This window comes from Scardinius erythrophthalmus (assembly GCF_964197995.2).
Source record: "Scardinius erythrophthalmus genome assembly, chromosome: 5".
NCBI lineage: Eukaryota > Metazoa > Chordata > Actinopteri > Cypriniformes > Leuciscidae > Scardinius > Scardinius erythrophthalmus.
Window position 1 is genome coordinate 15,071,880 of NC_138225.1, and position 24,606 is coordinate 15,096,485.

Sequence of the window (24,606 nt, forward strand, 5' to 3'; positions counted from 1 at the left end):
CACTAGACCTTCAGAAATATACGCTGGTCAAGTTCAGGCATCAAAACCATCAATTATAACTTGATGAATTACACAATGGCAAGAGAATTTCCCATCATGCCTGTAAAACTGAACAGTGAAATTAACTTAATGAAATTAGTTAAATTCACTCAAATATTACAGATCAAATATTACTAAGTTCGTTGTACTTAATAGAAAAAAGTCATGTGAACTCAGTAATTGATTATATTAAGCTGAAGAACTGATTTTTAAATCCCATTATTGCATTAGACTGTAAAAGTAGAATACATGTTGGAATTAAGTGTTATTTGATGTGTTGTAGCACAAGATTAATTTAGGGAGAGATGTGTTAGTGTAAGTGATTACATGTAAGATCTCCAAGCTTGTTTCATAACCACTCGCTAGCTAGCAGTTAACATGATGTTTAGTCAATCAAACTGAGCGAGTTAGCTTAGTCAATATTTAAATTATAATTAACTTTTTTGTGCAATACAAAATCAAAATTTAAGTTGTGTTTACTTAGCCTAATCTTCGAGAATATCAACTTAAAATAATGTAACTGATTACCTCAAATTTCTTTCTTTTTTTGTAACCTCTGCTGACTTATAGAAATAAGCCTAAACTAATATTTCCATCTTTTAAAATGTTGAATTTAATAAGCCATCCACTAAAGCCATCCAGCCCTTAAGTGTATACCACACGGGCTCTTTTGTGGATCTTTTACTGTTGTTCACCCCTGTCGCTGTCCATGGTGCTGATGGGATTCGCTACCTGTAGAATATCAGTATAATAAACAAACGTAGCCTACGCGCGTTCCTGTAAATATTTTTTAGCTCTGGGTTCCTCCACCCTTGTAATGTGGGTCAGTTAATCTGAATCGTGGGGGCCCATCGAGAGACTGGGAGTCCGTTTATTCCAGTGCCCATTTTCCAATAGCGAGCGGACAGGGGAGGACGGCGCGCGCCTGAATCAGGTCAGCTGTATAGGGTAGAAGTGTTTCAAAATTGGGGTCCTTGATATTTAACCCACATAACTGTGCGAGAAATGAAATGATAAAGTCTGCTTTCATTGAACTGACGAATTCAGCTCTGTTTACATGAAACTGGTGCTATTGCCTATTCAGGTTTAATGATAGGGTAAACTGCTTCTTTTCTGCATTCATTAGGAATGTGGAATGGGGAGTATGTGTGTGTTCCCCGGACTCACGGCGGGGACGGTGAAAGAGACTACCATACGAGGGATGAATACCAATAGTCTTGTCCCTCCCCCTCCTCCTCCTCCGCCTCCTCCTCCTCCTCTTCCTCCGTTGCTCCGACTGAACGGTGCAGTGGCGGGATGGCGCGCGGATAATAAACTATGCGGGGGCATTCATTATGAAAACTCTAGCGAGGTTCAGTGTTCACTGCACATCTGATAACAAGTAGCTCGTGAAACGAGCTGTGGTGTCACGACCCTTCCCTCGAATCGGCTAATGCCAGCGTTTTGTAACGTAAACATACAACATAACGCCTAGACACACACGCACACACGTGCGCGCGCTGGCAAAGCTTTAAGCAAACCAAGCCAGCAGATGGTAAAATCACTATGACAACTTGGACTCTGTACCGGCCTCGCTTCCTGGATTCATCCACACGGACGGTCGCGACACTGGTTCCTGACTGGCTCTCCCGCGTGCGCTGCCGTTACCTTTCCAACAGGTGACGAACTGCGCTTTAATTCACACGCGCGCAGCGTCACGCGCCGCCCGTGATTAATATACCAGCGGGTATTGAGCATGCACGCGGAGAACAACTCGACCCCCGAGTGTCCCTCGCGCAGACAGGCCTGGAGAACAGCTAAATAACGGTGCTGGCAGAGGTGTTTTCAAACAGATGCGAATAAGTTTATGTAGTCTGACAGCGAGTAGAACTACAAAGCCGACTGTTTACGACCATCTAATGACTATGATTAACGAGACCCCACAGCCCAGATGCAGAAAATCACGGCTTTGAGGTTATTAGAATGATAATTCCCTACCTCTCTCTATCAATTCGTCTCTCTCTCTCTCTCTCTCTCTCTCTCTCTCTCTCTCTCTCTCTCTCCTGCTATTGCAAGCTTTCATGCTGCAGATGAGAATGAAAATGTCGTTAAAATCATATCAAATCAATTGAAATAAAGAAAATGAAAACATTTCCTTTACAAAACCCACATCCTTTTATCGTAGCCATTTCCCAAACACAAGCAATGCGGCGCATTCATTAGACCGTTCATTGTTCAATCAAAACGCGTTCCACATACACTCATACACAATCCAATTCACGCCTTTTTCATAACTACCCATATTTTTTTATTCACCAGCATCGGAAAATTGCTCTTATTACTCGGGATCGTACGTTTTCACCGCTGGCTGATATTGAGAACCGACGGCGCGCATAAGATCAGCCATAAATAAGAACATTTTGGGCTCACCTGCCGAATCGCTCAGCCGGTATCGCATCCGAGTGTGCACTGTAATATTCTCATATCTCATCGTTCCCACCATCCAACATGCCCCCTTTTCCCCCGTCGAGCCGTATGAACGGCGCTCGGCTCTTCTTGCGTTTTTCTTATTTTCAATTAACGTCAATCTCCCCGGGTCTATTTTAAGCGCGCGCGCTGTGCGCGGTCGCGGACGCAAGGTCAGAAGCGCCCACTGCCACGCGCGTTGCCAGGCAACCAAAGGGACACGAGCAATCTTACAAACCGGCAGCGAAACAAACTAAATAAATAAATAAATAAGTAAATAAGGCTGATGTAGGCAGCAAAAGGTCGTCTAATCCAAACCAGACACAAAGCTTATAAATTAAAACAAACACCACTGAGTCATGGGGAAATGAGAGCGTAATGGCATTGGTGGGGTGTGGCGGGTGCATCACCATTTATTATCTGAATAAAACTCGTAAGATCAGTTTGCAGAGCTGCTGCAATGGGAATAAATACAGAACCTTCGATAATATCAGAATAATTGTGTATTTTTAACGTTTACATGTTTTCATGTGTTTTTAGAAACACATTTACTCTAAGGTAAAAAAAAAAAAGCCGAAATTTAGCTGACGCTTTTATCCACACATACAGATACAGTCCTCCTGAATGATGATGTTTCAATGGATCGAACCAACAACGCCTCTGATGATCAGCCCAGGACTTTTGCCGCTACGCCACACCAGCCTTTTTTAAGTGCAATGGTCATAAAGCTCTAAAAACAGTTTCAGTAAAGCACTTTTCCATGAACCTCTTATTACACAAACCTGTATAACTGCCAGCTGCTGCTGTGCAACATGTACTACATTTGCATGCACAGCAGCAGGCGCCTATTTGCTCAGCAGGTGGCATGCATTGCAATAGTGATGAGGCTTATTTGTAAGTGAGTTATTATCAATAAGGTCATCTCTTCATGTTACAGTAATCTAGAATGCAAAGCTTCTGACATGATCCTATGGTCTTCTTGTGGTTTAGTGGAACATGTCAGTCAGCAGTGGGAAGCTGTCAGCCCTGATAAAAGATGACATCAAATTAATATGAGGTGTTATACTTTCTCCTATCAGCCTAATGTGTACAGACAACCATAAGAAAGACAAACTGAAATTCCTTGGAGAATGTAAGCATCAATGACCAAATAATATTACATAGAGTACAAACTCATTGGTTCTGAAGCAAAAATCACACATTAGTCAGTAGAAATTTGTCTTAAATCTGTCTTTATTTACAAAATTAAATGTTTAAGTGGGATGCAGTCATGCAGCGGGACAGACTATTGTTTTCGTCAGGATGTATCTAGATCATTTCATTATTTTCTATTCATTCTTTTATTATTTTTAACCAGGAATGGAGGAGGATATGGGAAGAGGGGCATGTCAAGGGAGGCTTTACTGAGGGGAAAGCAGTTTTCATCCTTACTGTACATGCAAGTTCACTTAGAAATCATACAGAAGTCAGTTTATATAAAATCTTCAAAATAAATATGCATTTTACCATCTAAACAAATGCTAAGAATTTCAACAGAGTGGCTTTATCTGGATCTATAAAATCAAAGATCCATGTGTTTTCTTTTCTTTTTTAAATCGGTTTAACAGATATCATACCTCTGTGACAATCACAGTTCATTAAAGTATTTTTAAAATCAAAGTATACAAACTATTAAACATTTTGCTGTTGTTTCCTAAACTTGACTTGAAGAACTTATCTATGATAGTGACGAATATGATTTTTTTATGTTGTTGTTGTTGCAGATGCTATATGAATGTGTTGTCATTATTTATCTCCTATGTTTAAGAATAAAGTAATATGGCAATAACAGTTCAGCATCTTCCACCCTTGTTGGGTTTTGAGAACAGAAAACGGAAATACTGTATTCACTCTCTCTCTCACACACTCACACAGTATGAATTCAATCTCCCGCTAAAGTAAATGCACTATGAAATAAAAAATCTTAATAAACTGTAAATTGTGAAAGGAAAACAATATTGACATTAGTTCTCTGATGCCATAATGTATCTGAAATTATTATTTACATTATTCATAACGTAAGTTGATGAGGAGAGAATCACAGCACACATTTTTTAAACAAATTAATGAGCAGAATCCTTCAAAAACATTTACTACAGTTTGCATAATATGTTTGTTTGCAGAAACCCTTTTGGTGTGAGTTTTCATGGAGACAAGCTGACTGTCGCTCATTAAACACATCAGTCATCACTGATCAGGAGCTCAAACTTCTCTATGGTGTGTGTCTATCTCTTCCTCCCTCCTTCACCGTCTTTCCCTCTCATAATAAGCATACGTTTTAAATATGGTTTGAGACCCAGCACCCAGCAGGACATCTCCAGGACTTTGGTGGGATGGCCTGCATGTTTTGTTGTTTTGCCACTGGTTCAGTAAGGCACTGAGAGAGGGTGGGCGGGTGTTTGGTCCATCCGATAGTCTGTCGCGTGATTGGTTCAGGTTGTGGTCAGAGGCGAGAAGACAAATGTTCCGGTGAGATGGGTTTTGGTTGGGTGCGTGTCCACTTTCTAAAGGGAAATCACAGTCGCCTCAAAGAGACGGAGAGTCTATCCCATGCCGCATACGACATGATCAGCAAGGGACAGGCTTCCAATCTGAGAATAAGAAAAGACAGCAGCCCAACCCATTTGAGACTTGCAGGAAGACACGTTCTTTTGACAATAACACAGTTCACCGACACCAAAGGCACTGAACTAAATGCAGGAAGATTGAAGAGACGGAGCCTCTGATTCATGGCACCAACTTAAAGCCGCTGTAAGTACCACCAGACTAAAAGTGAGGTCACATTAGTGAAATATCAGCACCATTGTCTATTGTCAATATTGTATGAAGCACAGCTCACAGAGAAGTCACTTTCAATTCAAGCAAATTTGCTTGACCAAATTATGCAAAACATGTGTGGGGAAATATTTCGCTTCCGTGCAACATTCCTGATCGGACAGATTCCTATTGAAAATTCCCTGAACCATGGTAAATGTGACCGCACTTTAAGCACTGAATTAGAGAGCACCTCCTATGTGACAGGTTGAGAGGCAGAGGTTTTATGATTGGCCAAATTCTCTTACTGGCAAAATGCCACTATTTCAAATGACATAAATCACAATTTATTTTGTAGTTATTTATTTTATATATGGTTCCTTTTTAATATAAGTATCTATTTATTTTACATACATTATCGTTCAAAAGTTCAAGGCCAGTGAATTAATGGATGGATTAAAATAATTCAAAGTGACAATAAAGACATTTATTATGTTACAAAAGATTTCCCTTTCAAATAAATGTTGTTCTTTTGAACTTTCTATTCAATAAAGATTAAGTATCACTGTTTTCAATATTGATAATGTAAAGTCTTGAGCACCAAATCAGCATTTTAGAAGGGTTTCTAAAGAATGACTGATGTGACACTGAAGACTGGAGTAATTACAGCTTTGCATCACAGGAATATATTATATTTTAAACATTAAATTAGAAAACGGCTATTGTAATAAGATTTAATATTATTTACAGCATTTTTGAGAAGATAAATGCAGCCTTGGTGTGAATAGTCTTGCTGACTTCTTTAGAGTAGAAGACTTGAAGACCAACCCCAAAATTTTGAGCGGTAGTGTAACTCATTACAAAATGACACGCTCCAACTCTGCTGACTGGGCCACGCTCAGATTTTTTTTTTTTTTAATGTTTACGGAGAGACGAGTGTGATTTCCTCAGAACAACTGCTATTCTAAAAACAAATAGCTAACAGCAGCTTTAACACAGTGGAAAACTTTACTCACCTCAGAATTTAACACCAACTCTGATATCATCACTCATCAGAAGTAGACCTTTTTTAAGAAATGGTATCACTAGTAACAAACATTCAAAACATACACATAAAACATCCTTAGACGAACCATTATATTTTGACGCTCTCTGTTCCGTAGACGTTATAGCCTTCTCTGTATGTGGTGAAACTCTGTGCAGTGGATGGAGGAGCTGGTTTGAAGTTCTGGGCATTTTTGGCAAGTTTGAGTCGTTTGGTCTCCTGGTGCGACTTATAGCAGAACTCCACCAGAGCCACAGTCATAGCCAGACCCAGACCCCCCACCAGGATATAGAACACGCCGGCCACGTTACTGAGACTCAGCGCGCTGGTCTTATCCTGTGGGGGGGAGACACAGTTAGTACAAAAGTAGTATACTTGGATGCACACCAATATAATAACTAATAAAGAACTTTAAACATACGCATGCAAGCTTTCACAACCCAGCATGCACTTATTCGCACACATCAGCGCATCCTCACTTTCGATCTCAGGGGTTGCACGACTAATCGACTCATTGGTTCTGCGCCAATTCTACATACTTTGGACGGCAGGAGGATCATTTTTGTGTGTATGCTCAAATAATCTGGAAATTATTTAAAGGTGCACTATGTAGTTAAAATTCAAATGAGTCAATACACCATCAATCTTGTTTTTGTCTTTCACTATGGTAAGCCTGTTAAAACTGTTTATATTTTAGACCTAGTGAAATGCTTTCAACGCGAAATTGCGTACTTGCGTCACTCTATTCCATGCGTGTTTCGTCATATCCGTAAATAGAGAAAAGTTGCTCTGGCTACTTTGACGCATGTGGAAGTGGCATCGGTTAGTTGTCTCAACAAGCGAGAAAGGTCATCATGGAGCAACTAAATCTCTTTATTCAAAAATGTATTAAAATCAGCACAGAGCAGTTTACTTTCACAAAGCACGTAATATGCGAACGTTACATAAGTGCTCCGGACATCTGAGATGGTTCATTTTCGAGTTCAAATACAAGCCAAATTTATTGCAAAGCATTGTGAAATTAAGTGAACTTAAGTTAAGTGGCACTCAAAGCCAGACAGAAACCGATTAAGAATTAAAAAATAATAATTAATCTGTAAATTGCAACTTCTCACCTTTCTCTGCTCTCGCAAACCCCCTCCATTAATGCAGACTTAGACTTGCCGGAAACAGCAAAGACTGCTGATGTTGAGTCATATAAACAAGGTAAATAGTGATTCGCTGACTACTTTTCGCCTAGTAAAAAAGAGTAGCCGTGCAAGCCCTGTTACACACATACCATACGCAACTTGCTTGGAGGTAAAGAAGATGAACTAAATAAAAAGGGGTACTTGAGGGCTGTATTCAAAAGGGCATCAAATCATTATGAGGTGTGCCCAGAGGTCAAAGGTTAATGGATTAAAAGCTCAGGCAGCTCAAGAGAGGAAGAAGTTATTCCCTCTCTCCTCTCATACCTTCACTCTACTGGCCAGAGAGACAGTGAAACACTGCCTTCGAACAGAATGGAAACAAAACACACACACACACACAGACACACACACACACACACACTAACACACGAAGAGCCAGCTCTGAGCCTGTTGCCCCCTCTAGAGGTGAAGTTGAGTCAGTACAGAAACATGACAAATAAGCTGCCACCAGAGAGCTACAGTCGGATCCTCTGGCTTCTTCGGTCTGCCATCTTAACAGAGGAAGTAAGGAAGAGGAGAAGGAGGGGGGAAGAATATTGATGTTACTATGGCAATTCCCCTCTCTGAACTACTTCTGCAAGCTTCACAGCCTTCAAAACTCATTAACAGACACCTGCATGCGACCATCGCCACACCTCAAAACACAGACAAGCCTCAACAGGACTCGGTTCTGCTGCTGTGACCACCAGCCTGGCTGTCTACGAAACACTCTGACACACACAAACATGGTCTGCCTTCACTAGAAGCCTGTGAAAGGGCACCATAGCAACCGAGGACTGGGAGTGTAGCATTACAGTCTTGAATGCAAAGCTAGAGACCCGTTTTCCCTCGAATACGGTTACCATGGTTACAGGCCCATATAGTCAGTGGTATAGCCTCGTAACGGATCTGCTGTGCTTATGCACATGGGACATGTTTTCAGAGTTAATTAACTTTCTTATCAGACTGGATTACATTGAGAATTGGGATAAAAGAATTGCAACTAGAGTCTCCAGGCAAACACGCTTTCCTGCACGTGGTCTTTATTAAACCGATGCCACTGGCTAATACAGGGGGCGCTGTGCAGTTCCATAAACTCAATCAGGACTGGAAATAAAATGACCAGGATATGTCCCTGGTATGTACAATTCACTTGAACAGAATGTATTCATCTTCACATGCTATATGGCATTCAGTCTCCCTTCATCTGGCCAATTAGAAATACTTCCAGAATGACTGTGCTTCTATTACGTTTTCATTCTGATGATTAATATCTATGAATGTTGCCTGGAGACCATTTATAAACTAATTGGTTAATGAAACACCAACAATATTGAGAATGAGGCCATGTCACAGCAGCAGAAGAGGAAAAATTGAATGAAATACTTAATTGCTAAATCACTGTTATGAATGCTTACTACAAAATACTTATGTAACACTTAATTACTACATCATTAAGATAATGAATCTCAAACACTGGTAAGAGCTTCCTTAATATGCCATTTCTCCTTTTGTGTGTGTGTGTGGGTGGGTGGGTGGATCTGTTGTGTTGTCTCGTTAATGCTAAAGGTTTTGATATTTGCTACATTTGTAAAGAGGCTTTCAAAAGAAGGGGCCATAATGAAGTGAATCCAGCTGGAGCCAAATCCACTAAATCCATTAAAACCAGTAAGGCTTGTTATGATGTTTGTAGAATATGAATATGTTTGTTGGCAAATGAATGAGCAGACTAACCTTACTCCCAGAGTCTTTGGTCCCACATTCACCCTTATCGTACCACCACTTGTTTTTCAGCTTGTCTAAGATGCCTTGTTCACTGAGTTTCAACACTGCAAGGTTTACAGGAGTTCTTCACGAGGGGAAATAACATAAATAACATGGCACCATTATGTTATTTTATGTTATTAGAACTTAAACCTACCGAATATCTGTTAACCAAAGCGATACTGTAGGACACCTGGCCTTGTGCTGTTGATATCGTAGACAGCGAAAGAATAAGAGAGGGAGAGATGGAGAGAGAGAGAGGGAATGCAGGCAGGGCTAGCCTCAGTGTTACCTTCGACCTTTGACCTGGCAGTGCTACCTACTGTTATCGCTTTGAGTAATCGGCACTCACTGTTCCAACAGAGGCAGAGAGAGTAACCATGGTAACACAGCCAAACAGAGCATAATTACAAAGAGCATTGGGCAGATGAGTTTGGTTATTGTAATTGTGGTGTGAATGCAGCTTTTCTAACCCAGTATTCAGCAAGCCGGATCCATCGGGAGAAAAAACCCTTACTTGACTAACAGATAAACAGGACCCAGCAGTCAGAAGGGGAACCGGTCTGTGGTGGGTGAGGGCTGAAGCCAAACATCTTACAAACGAAAACACCAAGCCCTTATGAAAGTCCGCACATAAATAATAAACAGAATATTAATATTCGCGGGGCATTCGTAGATATTTGCATAACGCATCCTATGGCAAATTTTATTGGTAAAAAATCATTAGTTTAAACGAAAGCAGACAAAATAATGGAAACGAAGATGTTACTATTCCTTCTGGACATTTCCGTTTGTAAGATGTTAGTATGTCATCAGCAGGACTGCTGGGAAACTCAGTTTATTTTCCTTCTGCTAAATGATGAGAGTTGTAATCCAGCAAAGCAAATATACCATACTTACCACCGTGACACAAGCCAGCTTCGGACCTCGAATGGTTTGACACCTGACGAATAATACCTTGAAAGAATGAGAACTGTTTATGGAGAGATGGACCTAATGCTCGAGTACATTCAACTCGTACAGCATGTTTACTTATATTATAATTGAAAATCCACACTTTTATTCAATGCAACAGCACTGTACAAAAATGGTTTCTCCAATTTTATTCCAAATTTTAAATAAATTACTAAATATTGTTCCTACTGTACTTCAACAGGGTGCTCTCGTCAGAATGAAGTGGCCATGGTTGAATTCTGTTTTCAGCATACACAGGTTCGAGAGCACATGACTCTATGATGAGATTCAAAGAACTCAGAAGTGTGTCAAATCGCCAACAGCAAAAAAAAAAAAAAAAAAAAGGGTTTTCAGTAATCCATATGTGAAAAAACGGGCCCCTGATTCCTACATTCATCAATACATCCTACTGTATTGGGGTGGATTTTCACCACTGTTTTTGTACTGCACTGTACTGTATGTTTGCTCTGTAAAGCTATATGCTGTATGTGTTGGAGTTTTCTCTATATTTGCAGTGAATCAGCTGTTTTTAATTTTGCTATGTGTGCTAATAATAGTATAATATACTTGCTAGGTTTGCTGAATTACTCCATTCATGCATTTTGGATCAGACTCAGGTCAATAAATGAGAAACATGCAGTTGTGATGTCATAACAGACTAGACACCCTCCACCCAGCATGCTCAACTTATCAATGCACGGACTAGGCGGCCATCTTCCTCTGAGTTTTTAGAGCTCAGACGCCACTCATGAGAGAGAGCCAATTACTGCAGTGAACCCGCTTTTGAAGACCAATCAGGACAGAGTGGGGCTACCTTGCCCTCATGATAGGCTGAACACAGGGTGACCATTCTGCAGGCACAGGGGCTAAAGAAAAGTGGCCATAAATTAATTTAGAAGTGTGCGTGTGTGAGTATAATGAATTTGTGCTTGTTTGTGGTTTTCTGTGCATTCGTATGCAGATGAAAATGTGCGTTTAGTGAGTCTACAATACGGCACCAGATCTTTCTCCACCTTTGATTTCTAGGAGTGTTTAATTAGAATTCTCACGTTTTCCTGTGATGTTTTAGTCCCTTCAGGACTGTCTGTCCCAGTAGTATTTTTTCTTTAATCCCACCAACAAGGGAGCTACGGCTTTTCCATGGATTACACGCCAATTCAGGGAATAATCTGAGAGAGCTAGCAGCTCCAAAAGGATTTGCATACTTGTAGCAGGGAGTTGGCCAAAGGCCAAAGATCAAAGATGGCGTCTTTAAAAAAAATCTGTCATCTGACTATTTGATTGGAGATGTGAAGATACCAAAAGTCTTCACACTTCTATTTTGCCACTACCAGAAATATGACACTAACAAACAGACACTCGACATATAGTGCCCTCCAGATGTTTGGAAACACCATAGGCATAGTGATGTGGACAATATCAGCATAAATATTTGTCATTTGTGAAGACTTTGCATTGACAAGGGACAACACAAACTGGAAGGAAAAAAACATGATTTGAGAACACAGAAAAATACTACAGCTATTTTTAAATATCTAAACTGTGTTCTAATTGGTCTGTTGTGTACTAACCTTAATAGGCAATCAATTGGTAAAGCTATGAAGGCATGGTGACCCAATAATCTGCAAAAAAGAAACTCGAGTTAAGTTTATCCAGTATTTAGGCCTTACAGCTGACTGTGGCGTGCATATATTGCCATTAATATGTAATTAAGAACAAATTCATTATTTCTGGTCTTCAATGATAACTGCAAGTTACGTGCATGCATTTACACCCAAACATGTTACATTCATGTTGATATTGTCCAAAAATGCCACTTTACCTAGGACATTTCCAAATTTTTAGAGGGTATTGTAAACTACAACCTAAACACGTAATCCCAACTACGCTAAACTACAGCTCCAAAACTAGGGATCATTTACCTAGAAATGAAAATTCTGTCATCCCTTACTCTCCCTCATGTCATTCCAAACCTGCATGACTTACTTTCTTCTGCAGAACACAAAAGAAACACTTTTTATGTTCCACAGAAGAAAGAAAGTCACATGTTTGGAGCACACTAGTACAGTAAATGATGACAGAATTAAAATTTTTGGGTGAACTATCCCTTAAACATAATAATAAACATCAGATAGGCTCATCCAATTCTCTGTGCTACAGACATCCATTTTCCAGAGCAGTTTTGGTCTTGTTTGCACTGTCTATCAGATCCCCATTCTTCTCTATTTTTTCTTTCTGTTGATAGCCATTAAATCCTGGAGCCTTGGTATAGACAAACAACACTACATTTTGTGATGGTCTGATGTTATAGATCAGAGGAGAGCCTAGTCTATTCTACCTAGAACAAGCTGCTTGTTTTACCACACAAACAAACCCGGCGAAGCAGGTTATTAAGAAACTAACCATCCTAATAAGCTCCGCTCTCGGTGACCCTGACCTCGCTCTACACATCCACCCACTGAGTCTTTATTCCTCTCCTACTCTGCTTCCTTTCCTCCATTAGCCAAGTAAAGGTTCACATCTGATCACAGTTTGCCTTATTACGTAATCTCCAAAAAACATTACATTAGCAGCGCTGACAGTAACTGTGGCCGTCGCAGTGGTGTTAATGTCCTCGGATCATTAAGCTCAGTTTGCTCGTGTCCACCCCTGAGGGTCACGGTACTGTTGCCGGAGGTCATAGGTCACAGCCTTGCCGATTACTCGTAGCTAGGAAATGGTTGTTTGGGTGAGATTGAGGCTGACCTTCGAGTCCCCTCCCCCGCTGCCGCACTCTCCCTTGTCGTACCACCATTTATTTTTCAGCTTGTCCAGCAGGCCCTGCTCATTCAGCTTTAACACCGCCAGGTTTACAGCGCTTCTTCAAACGAATAAACACATAGCTCGTAAGAAAAGGGACAGGTTCGTGAGAAATCTAATGAGACTGCAGCAACTGGCAGTTGCTCTTTTGTTAGGGGTCAATACAAAGGAGAGACCAGTTAACTGGTGAAGTGGTTGGACCGTTTGATTGGTTAATTGCGTCGGCTACTGGGTACAGACAGAAGCGTGTATGCAAGTGAGGTGTGTGTAGTGCCGAGTGGAGAGAGAAAAACAGAAAGAAGTGAGAGAAAGAAAAAAAGGTTGAGTGCTTGTGAGTGATGGGAAGGATGCAAGGACAGTCCGTTGCCAGGAGGACAAGAAACAGTATATGGCATGACATGCATGGAAGCAGGCAGAAAAGTGCCAGTGCAGAGAAAAAAAAAAACAATCCAACCACACAAATATTACAGAACTGCAATCACAGCACAAAGCGAAGGACAGAGAAGATTTAAAAGGAGGAGGACAGGAGAAAAGGGTGTAGGAAATCAACAGCAACAGGCATCACACTGTAAAAATGGACTGTAAATTAACAAGTTAAATTACATTTCTGTAGAGAGAAACACGGTAAAACATTAACATGACAGACATAACTAAAAAAAAAAAAAAAAAAATTGACACACAAGACACGGTTACCTTGTCATTTAGCACAAGAGAGAGACAAGTAGAGTGATAAACAAAAAGGAATGAAAAAGAGTTTGAGGTAGAGAGATTGAGAAAAGGTAGAAGGGTGAGAGAATAAGAATGAAAAACAAAACATGAAGACAGAGAAAAGAGAGAGATGGTGGAATCAGGGTAGGTGGAATACTATAACAACAGAGGGAATTGTTATATTATTCCACCCACCTTAATGCCGACCCTTTGGGCGTGGCCACACCGTAGCCCTTGGAGTCCAGGTTCCCTCCCACCTTCATAGTGTCGCAAGGCTTTCTCTGCTCGATGTATTCGTTCATCGTGGACTCGAGCAGGAACGCAAACTTCCCCTTTGACTTGCGCACGCGAGCAACTCCATCGGGGGTGGTCTTAACGAACACGGAAGGCTCGGCGGACTTCATGTAGGACCACATCTTCTCGTAGACGGCAATCTTTGAACGCTGAAAGAGAAAAAAGAAAGGAAATTAATGGAAAGGTTAGGAAAGATAGAAATGTGTTCTATGGAGGTTCAGAGAGATATAAATGGGTTTTATGACAGGCTAAAATGTCTTCTCAGCAAGGGATGGACAGGGACTGGGACCTACACCAGCCCATCATTAGCCACCACTGATAATCCTCCACTATATTATTAGAAAATAGCTCATTTTTGTTTCATATATATCCTGTATTCCAGGAGCATTTCTAGCTTTTCATCAGTACACATGCAGAACCCTCCCATATACTATGGTCTGCCATTTAAATGCTCTTTAGATTTAAAACCAAAAAACATAATTTAAATCAAGAAACATTGATTTAAACTTGACCTACAAACATCTGGTGTATAAATGAATGTGTGAATGTGTTTTTCTTGAGTTTCAGTTGTCTTACAACATGTACATCCCACCCCAGACACATTGCCAACTAAAGACCTCAAACTCTCCTCTCAATGAGTCTTTTGTACAAGATCCTTCAGGGACTTTTGATCTTGGAGCCTCCTTCAATAATGAGACTAAACCTGACAAGAGCAAAGTATAAAATAATAGAAGAAAAGACAGAAAATTAAGAGCTCTTGAAATAATCACTGCAAAGTTCCCTCACATTCTCTAGAGGAAGAAACATCTGCCATGCTTGCCTGTCCAAAGCTTTTCCTTTCGGTGACATTAAAACAAGCCCTGTCTCTGGAGTTAAAGTACATGAATATATTAAGAAAAAAACTCAGTATTTCAACGCACAGTTATCCAACAAAATATCCTCACACTCAGAATGCACAGAATGAATGAATGAATGAATGAATGAATGAAAGAACAGATAAATTATGGTTGTACTAATACTTGTAATTCTTCTGTCCTTCTGCAAACTTAAGTTTCATAAACCAAAATATTCTGTGTCCATCTCTTGTGAGACTAGATATAAATGGCAATGTAGCGGACAGGATATCTCTGGGGTAAACACACACACACACCTAAGTTTATTAGGACAGATACACACACTCCTGCTTTTATAGGACACAGTTTTACACACATACACTCCCAAATATTGTACATGCAAGTAGGTTAACTTGACCTACACACAGTATGAGCGAATGTGCGTTTTCAGGCACAAACTGTAGAATTCAAAGGGGGAAGAGTGCAATTTCTGTGCCAATGGTGACACAAAACAAATGCAAAAATAATGACTCTTTTCAGACCTCTGACATGATAAACATATAGTCCCAATTTACACTATTAGATGAGTGATTATTCCCAAAAATGCTTCTTTAAATGATGTATTGAGAGCTAACTAGATGCAATGACTATCAGTCATTTAAAATGTACACAACCTTTCAAAAGTTTGGGGTCGGTACAATTTTTTATATAAGTCTTCCCTTATTTGATAAAAAATACAGTAAAAGTAATGTTTAAATTTTTTTTAAATAACTTACTATTTTTAAATAATTAAAATTACTGTTTTCTTTAATACATTTTTTCCTGTGATGGCAAAGCTGAATTTTCAGCATCATTACTCTTTTAGTGTCACATGATCCTTCAGATATCATTCTAATATGCTGATTCCGTGATCAAGAAACATTTCTTATTGATATTAATGTTCTTATTATCAATTGTTAATGTTGTGATGCTTAACATTTTTGTGTGGAAACTGATACTTGATTTTTTTTGTCAAGTCAAGTCTAGGGATGCAGTGATATGAACATTTTGGCCGATACCGATAGTTCTTTATATTTGAAAGCCGATGACCGATATATTGGCCGATAAATCTAAATCCAAATTTGTATAAAATTTTGAGAGCCTGATTACAAAAATAAAAGTCTCACAATTAAAAGCCATGTCCCAAGCACAATATTATGATATTCTCATTATAATTTTATGTAGCCTATATGACAGATTTTCCACTGCGCATGTTGCACTTAACTGTATTTTCTTTTTTGAAGGGATTCCAATCATATTTCAGCCAATTCAAAAGCATAATGGCGAACAGTACGCATCAGAAGTGTCTCAGCTAAAGGAAATGACACATTATTTAACAGCTTAAATATATCGGCCAAAATTTTCTTTTTGGGCCGATAACGATAACAGTAAAAATTAACATACAGTGAGGAAAATAAGTATTTGAACACCCTGCTATTTTGCAAGTTCTCCCACTTAGAAATCATGGAGGGGTCTGAAATTGTCATTGTAGGTGCATGTCCACTGTGAGAGACATAATCTAAAAAAAAAATCCAGAAATCACAATGTATGATTTTTTAACTATTTATTTGTATGATACAGCTGCAAATAAGTATTTCAAATCAAGTTTGTTTCATCTGTACAGCAGATCTAAAAGAAAATAGTAAAAGAAAATTTGTAACAATGTAAATGTCTTCAACATCACTTTTGATAAATTTAATGCATCCTAGCTAAATAAAATAGTCATATGGGCGATAATTACGATAATTTTATGGCGTTTTTGCATCCTTTTTGAAGTTTGAAAGGGTCAGACCTCACTCATTTGAATTCCATGGAAAAGAGAACCAGCACAACAAATTCTCCTTTTGTATTCCATGGAAGAAATAAAGGAATAAATGAATACATTTTGGAATGACATGAGGGTGATTATTCCTTTAAATCACTTTACTTGTGGGGTCCGTTTGGCTGCCACAATATATACACATTGTTTTTTTCTACGTAAAAGCCAAAACTCAAACCAGCATCACCATCTAATAAGTTGAATTGTCTTCATTACTTGCTAGTACAGACAGGAAACAGAATTCACTTCTATTGACATGATGTTTTTTATATTTCTGAAATAATAAGTTATGAACACAAGGTGGAGACTGTCTCCACATCACATTCAGTCCAACTCCATGTCAGCTGCTCTCCTGTCATCTCTGCTCTGATCCAGTGTGTTAGCAGATGACAACTCATGAAAGAGAGAAGAGCAGAAGGCATCTCACTTCATGTGTTCTCTCTCTAAAACTCTGACTCAAACCACTCTATAGGGGGTCTGCGACGTGACAGTGACTGTGAGTGACTGATTAAGTGAATGCATGAGTGTGTGCACATGTATATCTGCTTTCATACACACGCATTAGCGAGTAATAGTGACATTAAGGTGAAATGACAGGATGAGCTCATCAGCAGTGTTGTATCTGGGTCATCTTAAAACTGCCCTGTTCACTGTCATCTCAAAACACATGGACAGACACGAACACACACTCTGCCCCCTGGCTAACTCACTTGAAAACGGTTTATGGCAAAGATTCAGTAAAACATGTTTTCAGTCAAAGATGGTTTGTCCACATGTCTGTGGTGACATGTCTTTGTCAGATTGCCAGTAGTCTGTCATCATATTTTATTGTCAGAATTTCTTGCAGGTAAATGCACAAAAATATGTGCTTTCCTTGATATCACCTAGTTTAGTATTAAAGTTACTTAAAGGGGGGGTGAAATGCTCATTTTCACTGAATCTCCTGTTAATCTTGAGTACCTATAGAGTAGTATTGCATCCTTCATATCTCCAAAAAGTCTTTAGTTTTATTATATTTATAAAAGAAAGATAGGCTGTACCGAGTCTTTCCGGAAAAAAAACGAGCGTCTGGAGGCGGGCCGTGTGGGCGAAGCTAAAGCTGTGTAACCGAGCTAACAACACAGAGAGACATGTGAAGCAGTTACTCACCGCCTGCGACCGTGAACCTTTATCATTGTGACTGCTCGATCCTTAAGCATTAGACGATCTGCAAATCCGTCGATCTGGGCTTTGTTTATAAAACAATCATCGTCAAAATGCAGGGAACAAACAGTCTTGCACAAAAACAAACAGTCTCTGAAAAAACAAACTCCATCCACTCCCTTAGCGCTGGGTTCTTTAGGAATCTGTGCAGGGTTGTCTTGCCCTGGCAACCAAAAACACACTTCTTTGGTGATATTGACTTCCAAAAGCTGAGCAGAGCTCTTTGATGAGGTAACGTACTGCTTTCGCTCTCTTCTCTCTCTGTCTGGTCTACGAGTGCGCCCGCGCCCGCGGAGAAGTGCCCTTCGGACCCATATAAAGAAGACCCATACTCGAAAAAAACTTTCCGAAACTTGTGACAAACCGGAAGGACAATTTTTGGCACAGAAATACTCCTTCAAACGTACAATTTAATTTTTGAAACTTTGTCCATGTTTAGCATGGGAATCCAACTCTTTAACAGTGTAAAAAACTCAGTATGCATGAAATAGCATTTCACCCCCCCTTTAACACCGTGTCTACACCAGACGTGAGCGACCCGATGCAACGCGACCAAAGCAAATAGAATACGCAATAAGAACCCATAATAATCAGTGATGCTGTCTACACTGGATCCAGCGCGACACAAAAAATCCCGACAGTGAACTGATGTCCCGTTTTATTTCTGATGTACTCCATGCACTCGTGCTACTTCTGACACAAAGAACAAATAGATTTGCAACAGTCACTTTGTTGCGTCTAGAGTAGACATGCTTCAAGCTGTTGCGGTGTGGTGCGACAACTTCGCTAACTAATCGTTTTTTCCACCCTGTTTTTTTTTTGTGAACTGGCTGAACCAGCTCACCGAATCGGACTGAACTGTCTGAAACAGTGTTTGGCTCAAGTCAGCAAGTTAATCAAAACTCACTTACAGACTCTCCATCTTGAAATGAGCCAATATCCAGGAGTATATGATATTATCATATGATACCGGTTTTTGTCAACTCATACACCACTCCAGTTAGTCCAACAGTACACTGAACTGAGAACAGTCTTTCGAACATGTCCAACATGTTTCTGACTATTGGGTGCTTTAATAATAGAGTTGTGTATACGTGACATCATTGTGTGGTTATGTAAACAAACTGGTGAATCGTTTTTTTAACCAGTTTATTTAAATGAAATGTCAGAAAAAAACAGTTTGCGGAAAAGAATCGGACTTCCCATCTCTAGGTGTTAGGCAACAATCATTTATATTCTTGCTCCTCTAATGTGTAAAGTAAGCCAATAAAGTATGACATTTATAAATCGTCATCAAAGCAATATCACATACTCCCTCAATCCTACAGTATATATCAGTGTTTTTCAATCCTGTAACAAAGTCCCTTCCAATACTGCCCATTTTAAATGTCTCCTTTAATTGACAAATTCAGTTCAGCTACTATGGCTAATGAGTTGAATAATGTACATTAGGCTTTGTTTTTTTTTGGCACATCCATTTAGTTATTTAGCAAGGATCCATTGAAGGCACAGTATGTAAGTTTCACCGCTAGAGGTCGCTTATTCAAAACAATAACAAAGGTATGAATTAGCGCTTTGGGTTTAAGAAAAGAGCATTACAATTAAAATGTATTATTATTATAAAGTCATAGATTGATGCCGTGAATGAGCGTGGAATCATGGGATTTGTCATCTTCACCTCCACAGCAGAAGGAAAATAATCCGAAGGGTCTCAGGAAAAAATCCTTTTCATAGACAAGCTAATTTATTAAAGTTTTATTAACATTACTGTGGTGTGAAGCAGCGCGGGGCCGAGAGCTGTGGGAGTGGAACGAGGCCAGGGGAGCAAATGCTAATGAGAGGTACCTGTGCGAGTCACGACACACCGTTCTCGAGTCCCATGGAGGAGCTCCGGAACAGTCGCTTTTACAGTCACTTAAAATCATGTTATTTTAATTAATTCTAATGAAACAGCCGCAAGTGCTGAATTACTACACAAACAGGTCACTTTATTTGACAAACTAAAATTGTGAGGTAGCCCAACTCTATTTTACTTGGTCAAAACAATCATACTAAAAATACATTTGAGTGTGTTGAAAGTTATGTTAATGTTACTGGCTGGTATAAGACACTGCACACTGCAGTCAGCTAGATCGATATTAGAATATCACATTCATAAAAGCTGGGTTACTTACATGGCATGCAATTCATTTTAAAACATTGTATGGTGGAGAAAATGCTGTATTATTGTTACAAATAAAGCTGTTTCTGATTATGCTATGTTAGCAACTTGACAAAATAGTGTTGTCGGATTTACTTTTTGGGTACAAATATGTTACTATATGAACTATATAACAATGATTAGTTTTCTGTCTATAAAAGTATCCAAACTGTTGCTCACCTGTCTAATTTAACATAATATATTAAAGCGTCTTTTGGTGTTTCCACGGTTTCTATGGAAATCGAGGGTAACATGTCGCGGATATGACATCATTGACAGGCTACGCAATGACACAGGTCGTTACACTGGTTAAAATAGCTGATTCTCCAGATTTAAACATTGTTGGAAACATTTGGGATAGTGAAAGTACACAAGTCAACTAAATATATAATATTGTTTTAGTGTTTTTTGGATATTTTAGTCAAGGAATCTTACATTTTGTTAAGTAAGTGAAGTAAAGTGAAGTAAAAACCTTTACATTCGGACAAAAAATGTCTATTTCAAACTTTCTTTGATGAACTTTCTATTCTTCAAAGAATCCTGAATTTTTTTAAATCATGGTTTCCATAAAAATATTAAACGGCACAACTGTTTTTGACATTAATAAGAAATGTTTCTTGAGCACCAAATCAGCATATTAGAATGATTTCTGAAGAGTGAAGCTTGTGAAGCTTTGCCATTACAGGAATAAATAGCATTTTACTGTATTTTTGATCAACTAAATGCAGCCTTAGGGAGCATCAGAGACTTCTTTCGAAAACATAAAAAAAATCATACCAACCCCAAACTTTTGAATGGTAGTGTAGATGTAAATAAGATCAAGATATGGTTGGGAAATAATGGCACTGAAAACTATTTTTAATATCATCAATAACCACACCAGCTTGGCTAAAAATGGTGGTAATATTGCATTTGATAGAACATTTCTTTTGCTGTCTTACCCTGAAGAACTCTTTAGTGGAACCGGAGTCGAGCGTTCCGTAGGCGATCTCAGTCTGCTTGGCCAGGTCTTCTGCGCCCTCTATAGGCGAGACCATCCTTTCCACAGTCAGGAAAGCAGCCAGATTGGCAGTGTAGGATGAAATGATGATCAGAGTGAAGAACCACCACACACCTCCAACAATACGGCCAGACAGAGACCTGAGAGAGAGAGGGAGTGAGGGAAAGAGACAGAGAGACAATAGGAGAGCAAACAAATCCCCTGTGAAAGGTTAACAAATCATACACACATATTAAAGCTATTACTGCTGATAAACGATGCAAAGCTACGGACAAAACAATCACTCAAAGTACAATTGAAGCTTCTGTTTGGGCAGGTCTCCCTAATGAAGGGCCGGAAGAAAGATGAGGATGAGAACAGGGTCACAAAGATCACCTCAAGAATGAAAGACAAATCCAAGAGCAATTTGGTGAGTAAGATGGACAGGAAAATCAAATGACTGAATAGAAGAACGATGGAATGAGTGAAGAGGGCTGACAATCCTCCACTGAAACAGTTTATAAACACCAAACTGCTGACAGTAAAATAGAGACATGCAGCAAGAACACGGTAGCCCTCCAAGAAAGAGAGAAAGACAGTGAAAGAGAGAAAATCTGTACATTTTACAGTCAACACATGGTGAATATAAATTATTTTAGCTGTTGTCAAGCATCACTTAAAGCAATGGTTCTCAAAGCGCAAGACAGTTCTCAAATATTGTTTACTTACAGTATATGTTTGAAACATGACAATGAGTAAATAACTGAATTTTCATTTTTTGGTGAACTAACCTTTTATCATTGCACCTGTAAAGCAGTATCATTTGTTTATTATTTCATTTATTTCTGGATATCATAAAAGACATTTCCTGTTTTATTGAATATATTTTTTCCAACTTTTTTCAGTGAAGACTGTAACTTTTCATAATTCAGCAAACATGCTGGATCATTATCCAAAACATGCAGTTTTCATTGCGTTTTTAAAAATAATTTAATATTTTATTATTAAACAGCAAGCATTTGAATAAAAACTTCATAAAGTAACTGCACATGACATTGGTTCATGTGCATTAAATTGTTTATTGTTTTTCCTCATTTTTAAGTTGATTCGTACAAAAGCATCTGTTAAATGAATATATGTCATTATAAGTGCCAAAACTTGGCAGCAATACTGATAGATTATTATATTATTGGCTGAATGTGGAGCGAAAGTTTCTTTAGTTCCAAAGAGGAGTGAAAAAAGAGAGAACCACTGATTTAACACAAGCTGTATTTCAAAAGAGGAGAAGTGGAGAAAGACAGGAACAGTTGTAGTGACAATATTGTGACTGATGAGTGTTTGAGTGAATGAATGAAGTGACACAATGATAGAATGAGTTAAGGGTTAGGAGATAAGCTTTAGCTTATTGACAAGTGAAACACCCCAAGTAAAATAACATATATGCACCATGAAATACGAGACAACCATAAAATGCAAAGATGAGGGGAGAGAGAAAGATGAGGATGGAGAGACAAGAACGGGCTAAATAATACACCAACCTTGGTGAGATATCGCATCCTTGCTGCATGAAAGCTCCAAGAGAGAACCAGAGACTGTTAAAGATGCCAAAGTCGTTGGGCGGGTCAGGTGGCGTCTGCGGATCCTTCGCCTCTTCATTCTCGTCCAGGTGCCATTCGTATGGACTGAAACGACTCACCAGGAAGAGAACCACGCTCACACCGATATATGCAAACACGATACACATCCAGATCTCATAGGCCAATGGGTCTAGGAAGGAGAAGACTCCTGGTTTGGACTTCTGTGGTTTCTTGATCATGATGGAAATGCCCAGACTCATGAAGGGCTTGGAGAAATCTATCACCTCCTCCCGGACAAGGGTTATAGTGAGAGGAGCCACAGCTATATCTGCCCTCTGGAAACATGGAACACAGTAACTCTCAGTTCATAACATGAGAAAAACAATGTCATGGTGTGATCATGGAAATGTGATTAGATAATTTAACATTTTCAAAGTCTAATGACAATAAAAATGCAGAATTGAGGAGTGAACCAGTTGTTTCAGTACCAACAACACTTTTACAAGGTTCATAACAGCAAGTAATGGAGAACCTTTGGTTCAATCTTTACATTTAACTGTATGTTGTAACTGTATGTAGCAGAATGTTACCATGTACTTCTGTCCCATAATGCCTTCTTGTCTCCATCTGCTTATGAATGCAACTCAGAACTCGATTTAAAATTCAACAATAGAACTAAATAAAAATTCATAAAAACATTGTGTGTAAGGATGCGCTCAATTCTGGCCAATACAGAGAAGCGAGGAATTATTTTCATGACATGACATTTTGTTATCGTAAACAAAAAAATTGTTTACGATAAATGCCTGAAAAATATAAATTTATATTAAATTAAATATTATATTATATATCTGCTGAAAAATATCAAATATTGTCAATATGTACATAAAAATTCCAACATTAACTGATAACCGATATGATGAAGATACACAGTGTATTATAGTATTGTGTATAAGATTATTTCAGTAAAAAAAAGACTGAAAATCCAGTTAAACACTCTTCACCTGAGATTATTAAATGATATGCATCTCATATAGTCAGGATATGTTGAATATCACACAGAAACAAAACAAAAGCATAGAGACACACACTCTTCTCATTCTTAGAGAACATATTGTGTTGTTTAACTTTAACAGCAACCAGGAACAAATTGGGCGAAGCTGTTTTTGGGGGTTTTTTTGTAAATAAATTTAAATGGATTTAGTCAAGGTGCCTCAACAACATGCCGGGAGACACTACTTTGGAGCTTTATTGTGTAAAAACACTGACCATGACCAAAGACTTGGGTGATGTCAGCAACACCAGGAGACTGTAAATAATGTAAAAATCACATTACAGTGTCAAAATAAATCATGTGACACAGGAAATAAATGTTGAGAACAACTCTGACAAGCACCAAACTCATAAAGCAAACAGCTCAGTTATATGAAAAGATTCTGCATGACACATTTTGAAACCTGCAAAGAAAAATAAACAGTGATTCTGTGACTTTTATTTTGACAGAGTGGTCAGTGATTATATATGAGGCCTCCTAAGTGTTGCTGGCTTCACACAGCCACTATCCCACCACCAAAACCTTCCCATTGCAGGATCATTTTCCCAGCACTCACCCCATATACCAACTCCCCCACCATGCCGTTCCAGGTCTTGGTCTCAGGGTCGCGTGCTCCGTATTTCCCATCAGCTACAATGGACAGTTTGTACCTAATGCCGACGTGCTTCGCGATTTCTGATGCCAAGTCTACACAGTAGCCCTCATAGCGATCATTTCCATCCATCTGCATATAATTCCTCTTGTACATTACATATGGAGCTTCCTGTTAACCAAATCAGAGGAGGTTGAGCTGGCTTACAGGCTGACAGCCCAGAAAACACAAAAAAATCATTAGTCTGCCATCATGCCGATACATCTCTCTCACACACACATTCACATTCATTCTTACTCA

The 24,606-nt window shown here is 39.1% G+C and overlaps 1 protein-coding gene across 1 annotated transcript in view; it reads right to left on the minus strand.

The window, feature by feature from the left end:
• Nucleotides 1–3,702: 3,702 nt before the first annotated feature.
• gria3a (glutamate receptor, ionotropic, AMPA 3a) overlaps nt 3,703–24,606 on the minus strand; it is a gene marked incomplete at its 5' end in the record, with an annotated part of 39,342 nt that continues 18,438 nt past the window's right edge. Inside the window, 7 exons of the mRNA XM_081366744.1 lie at nt 3,703–5,114; nt 6,411–6,658; nt 12,955–13,069; nt 13,912–14,159; nt 21,046–21,244; nt 22,622–22,995; nt 24,271–24,477. Coding sequence (XP_081222870.1) covers nt 6,413–6,658; nt 12,955–13,069; nt 13,912–14,159; nt 21,046–21,244; nt 22,622–22,995; nt 24,271–24,477 — 1,389 coding nt within the window. The 3' untranslated portion in view covers nt 3,703–5,114; nt 6,411–6,412. The remainder of the gene's footprint in view (nt 5,115–6,410; nt 6,659–12,954; nt 13,070–13,911; nt 14,160–21,045; nt 21,245–22,621; nt 22,996–24,270; nt 24,478–24,606) is intronic.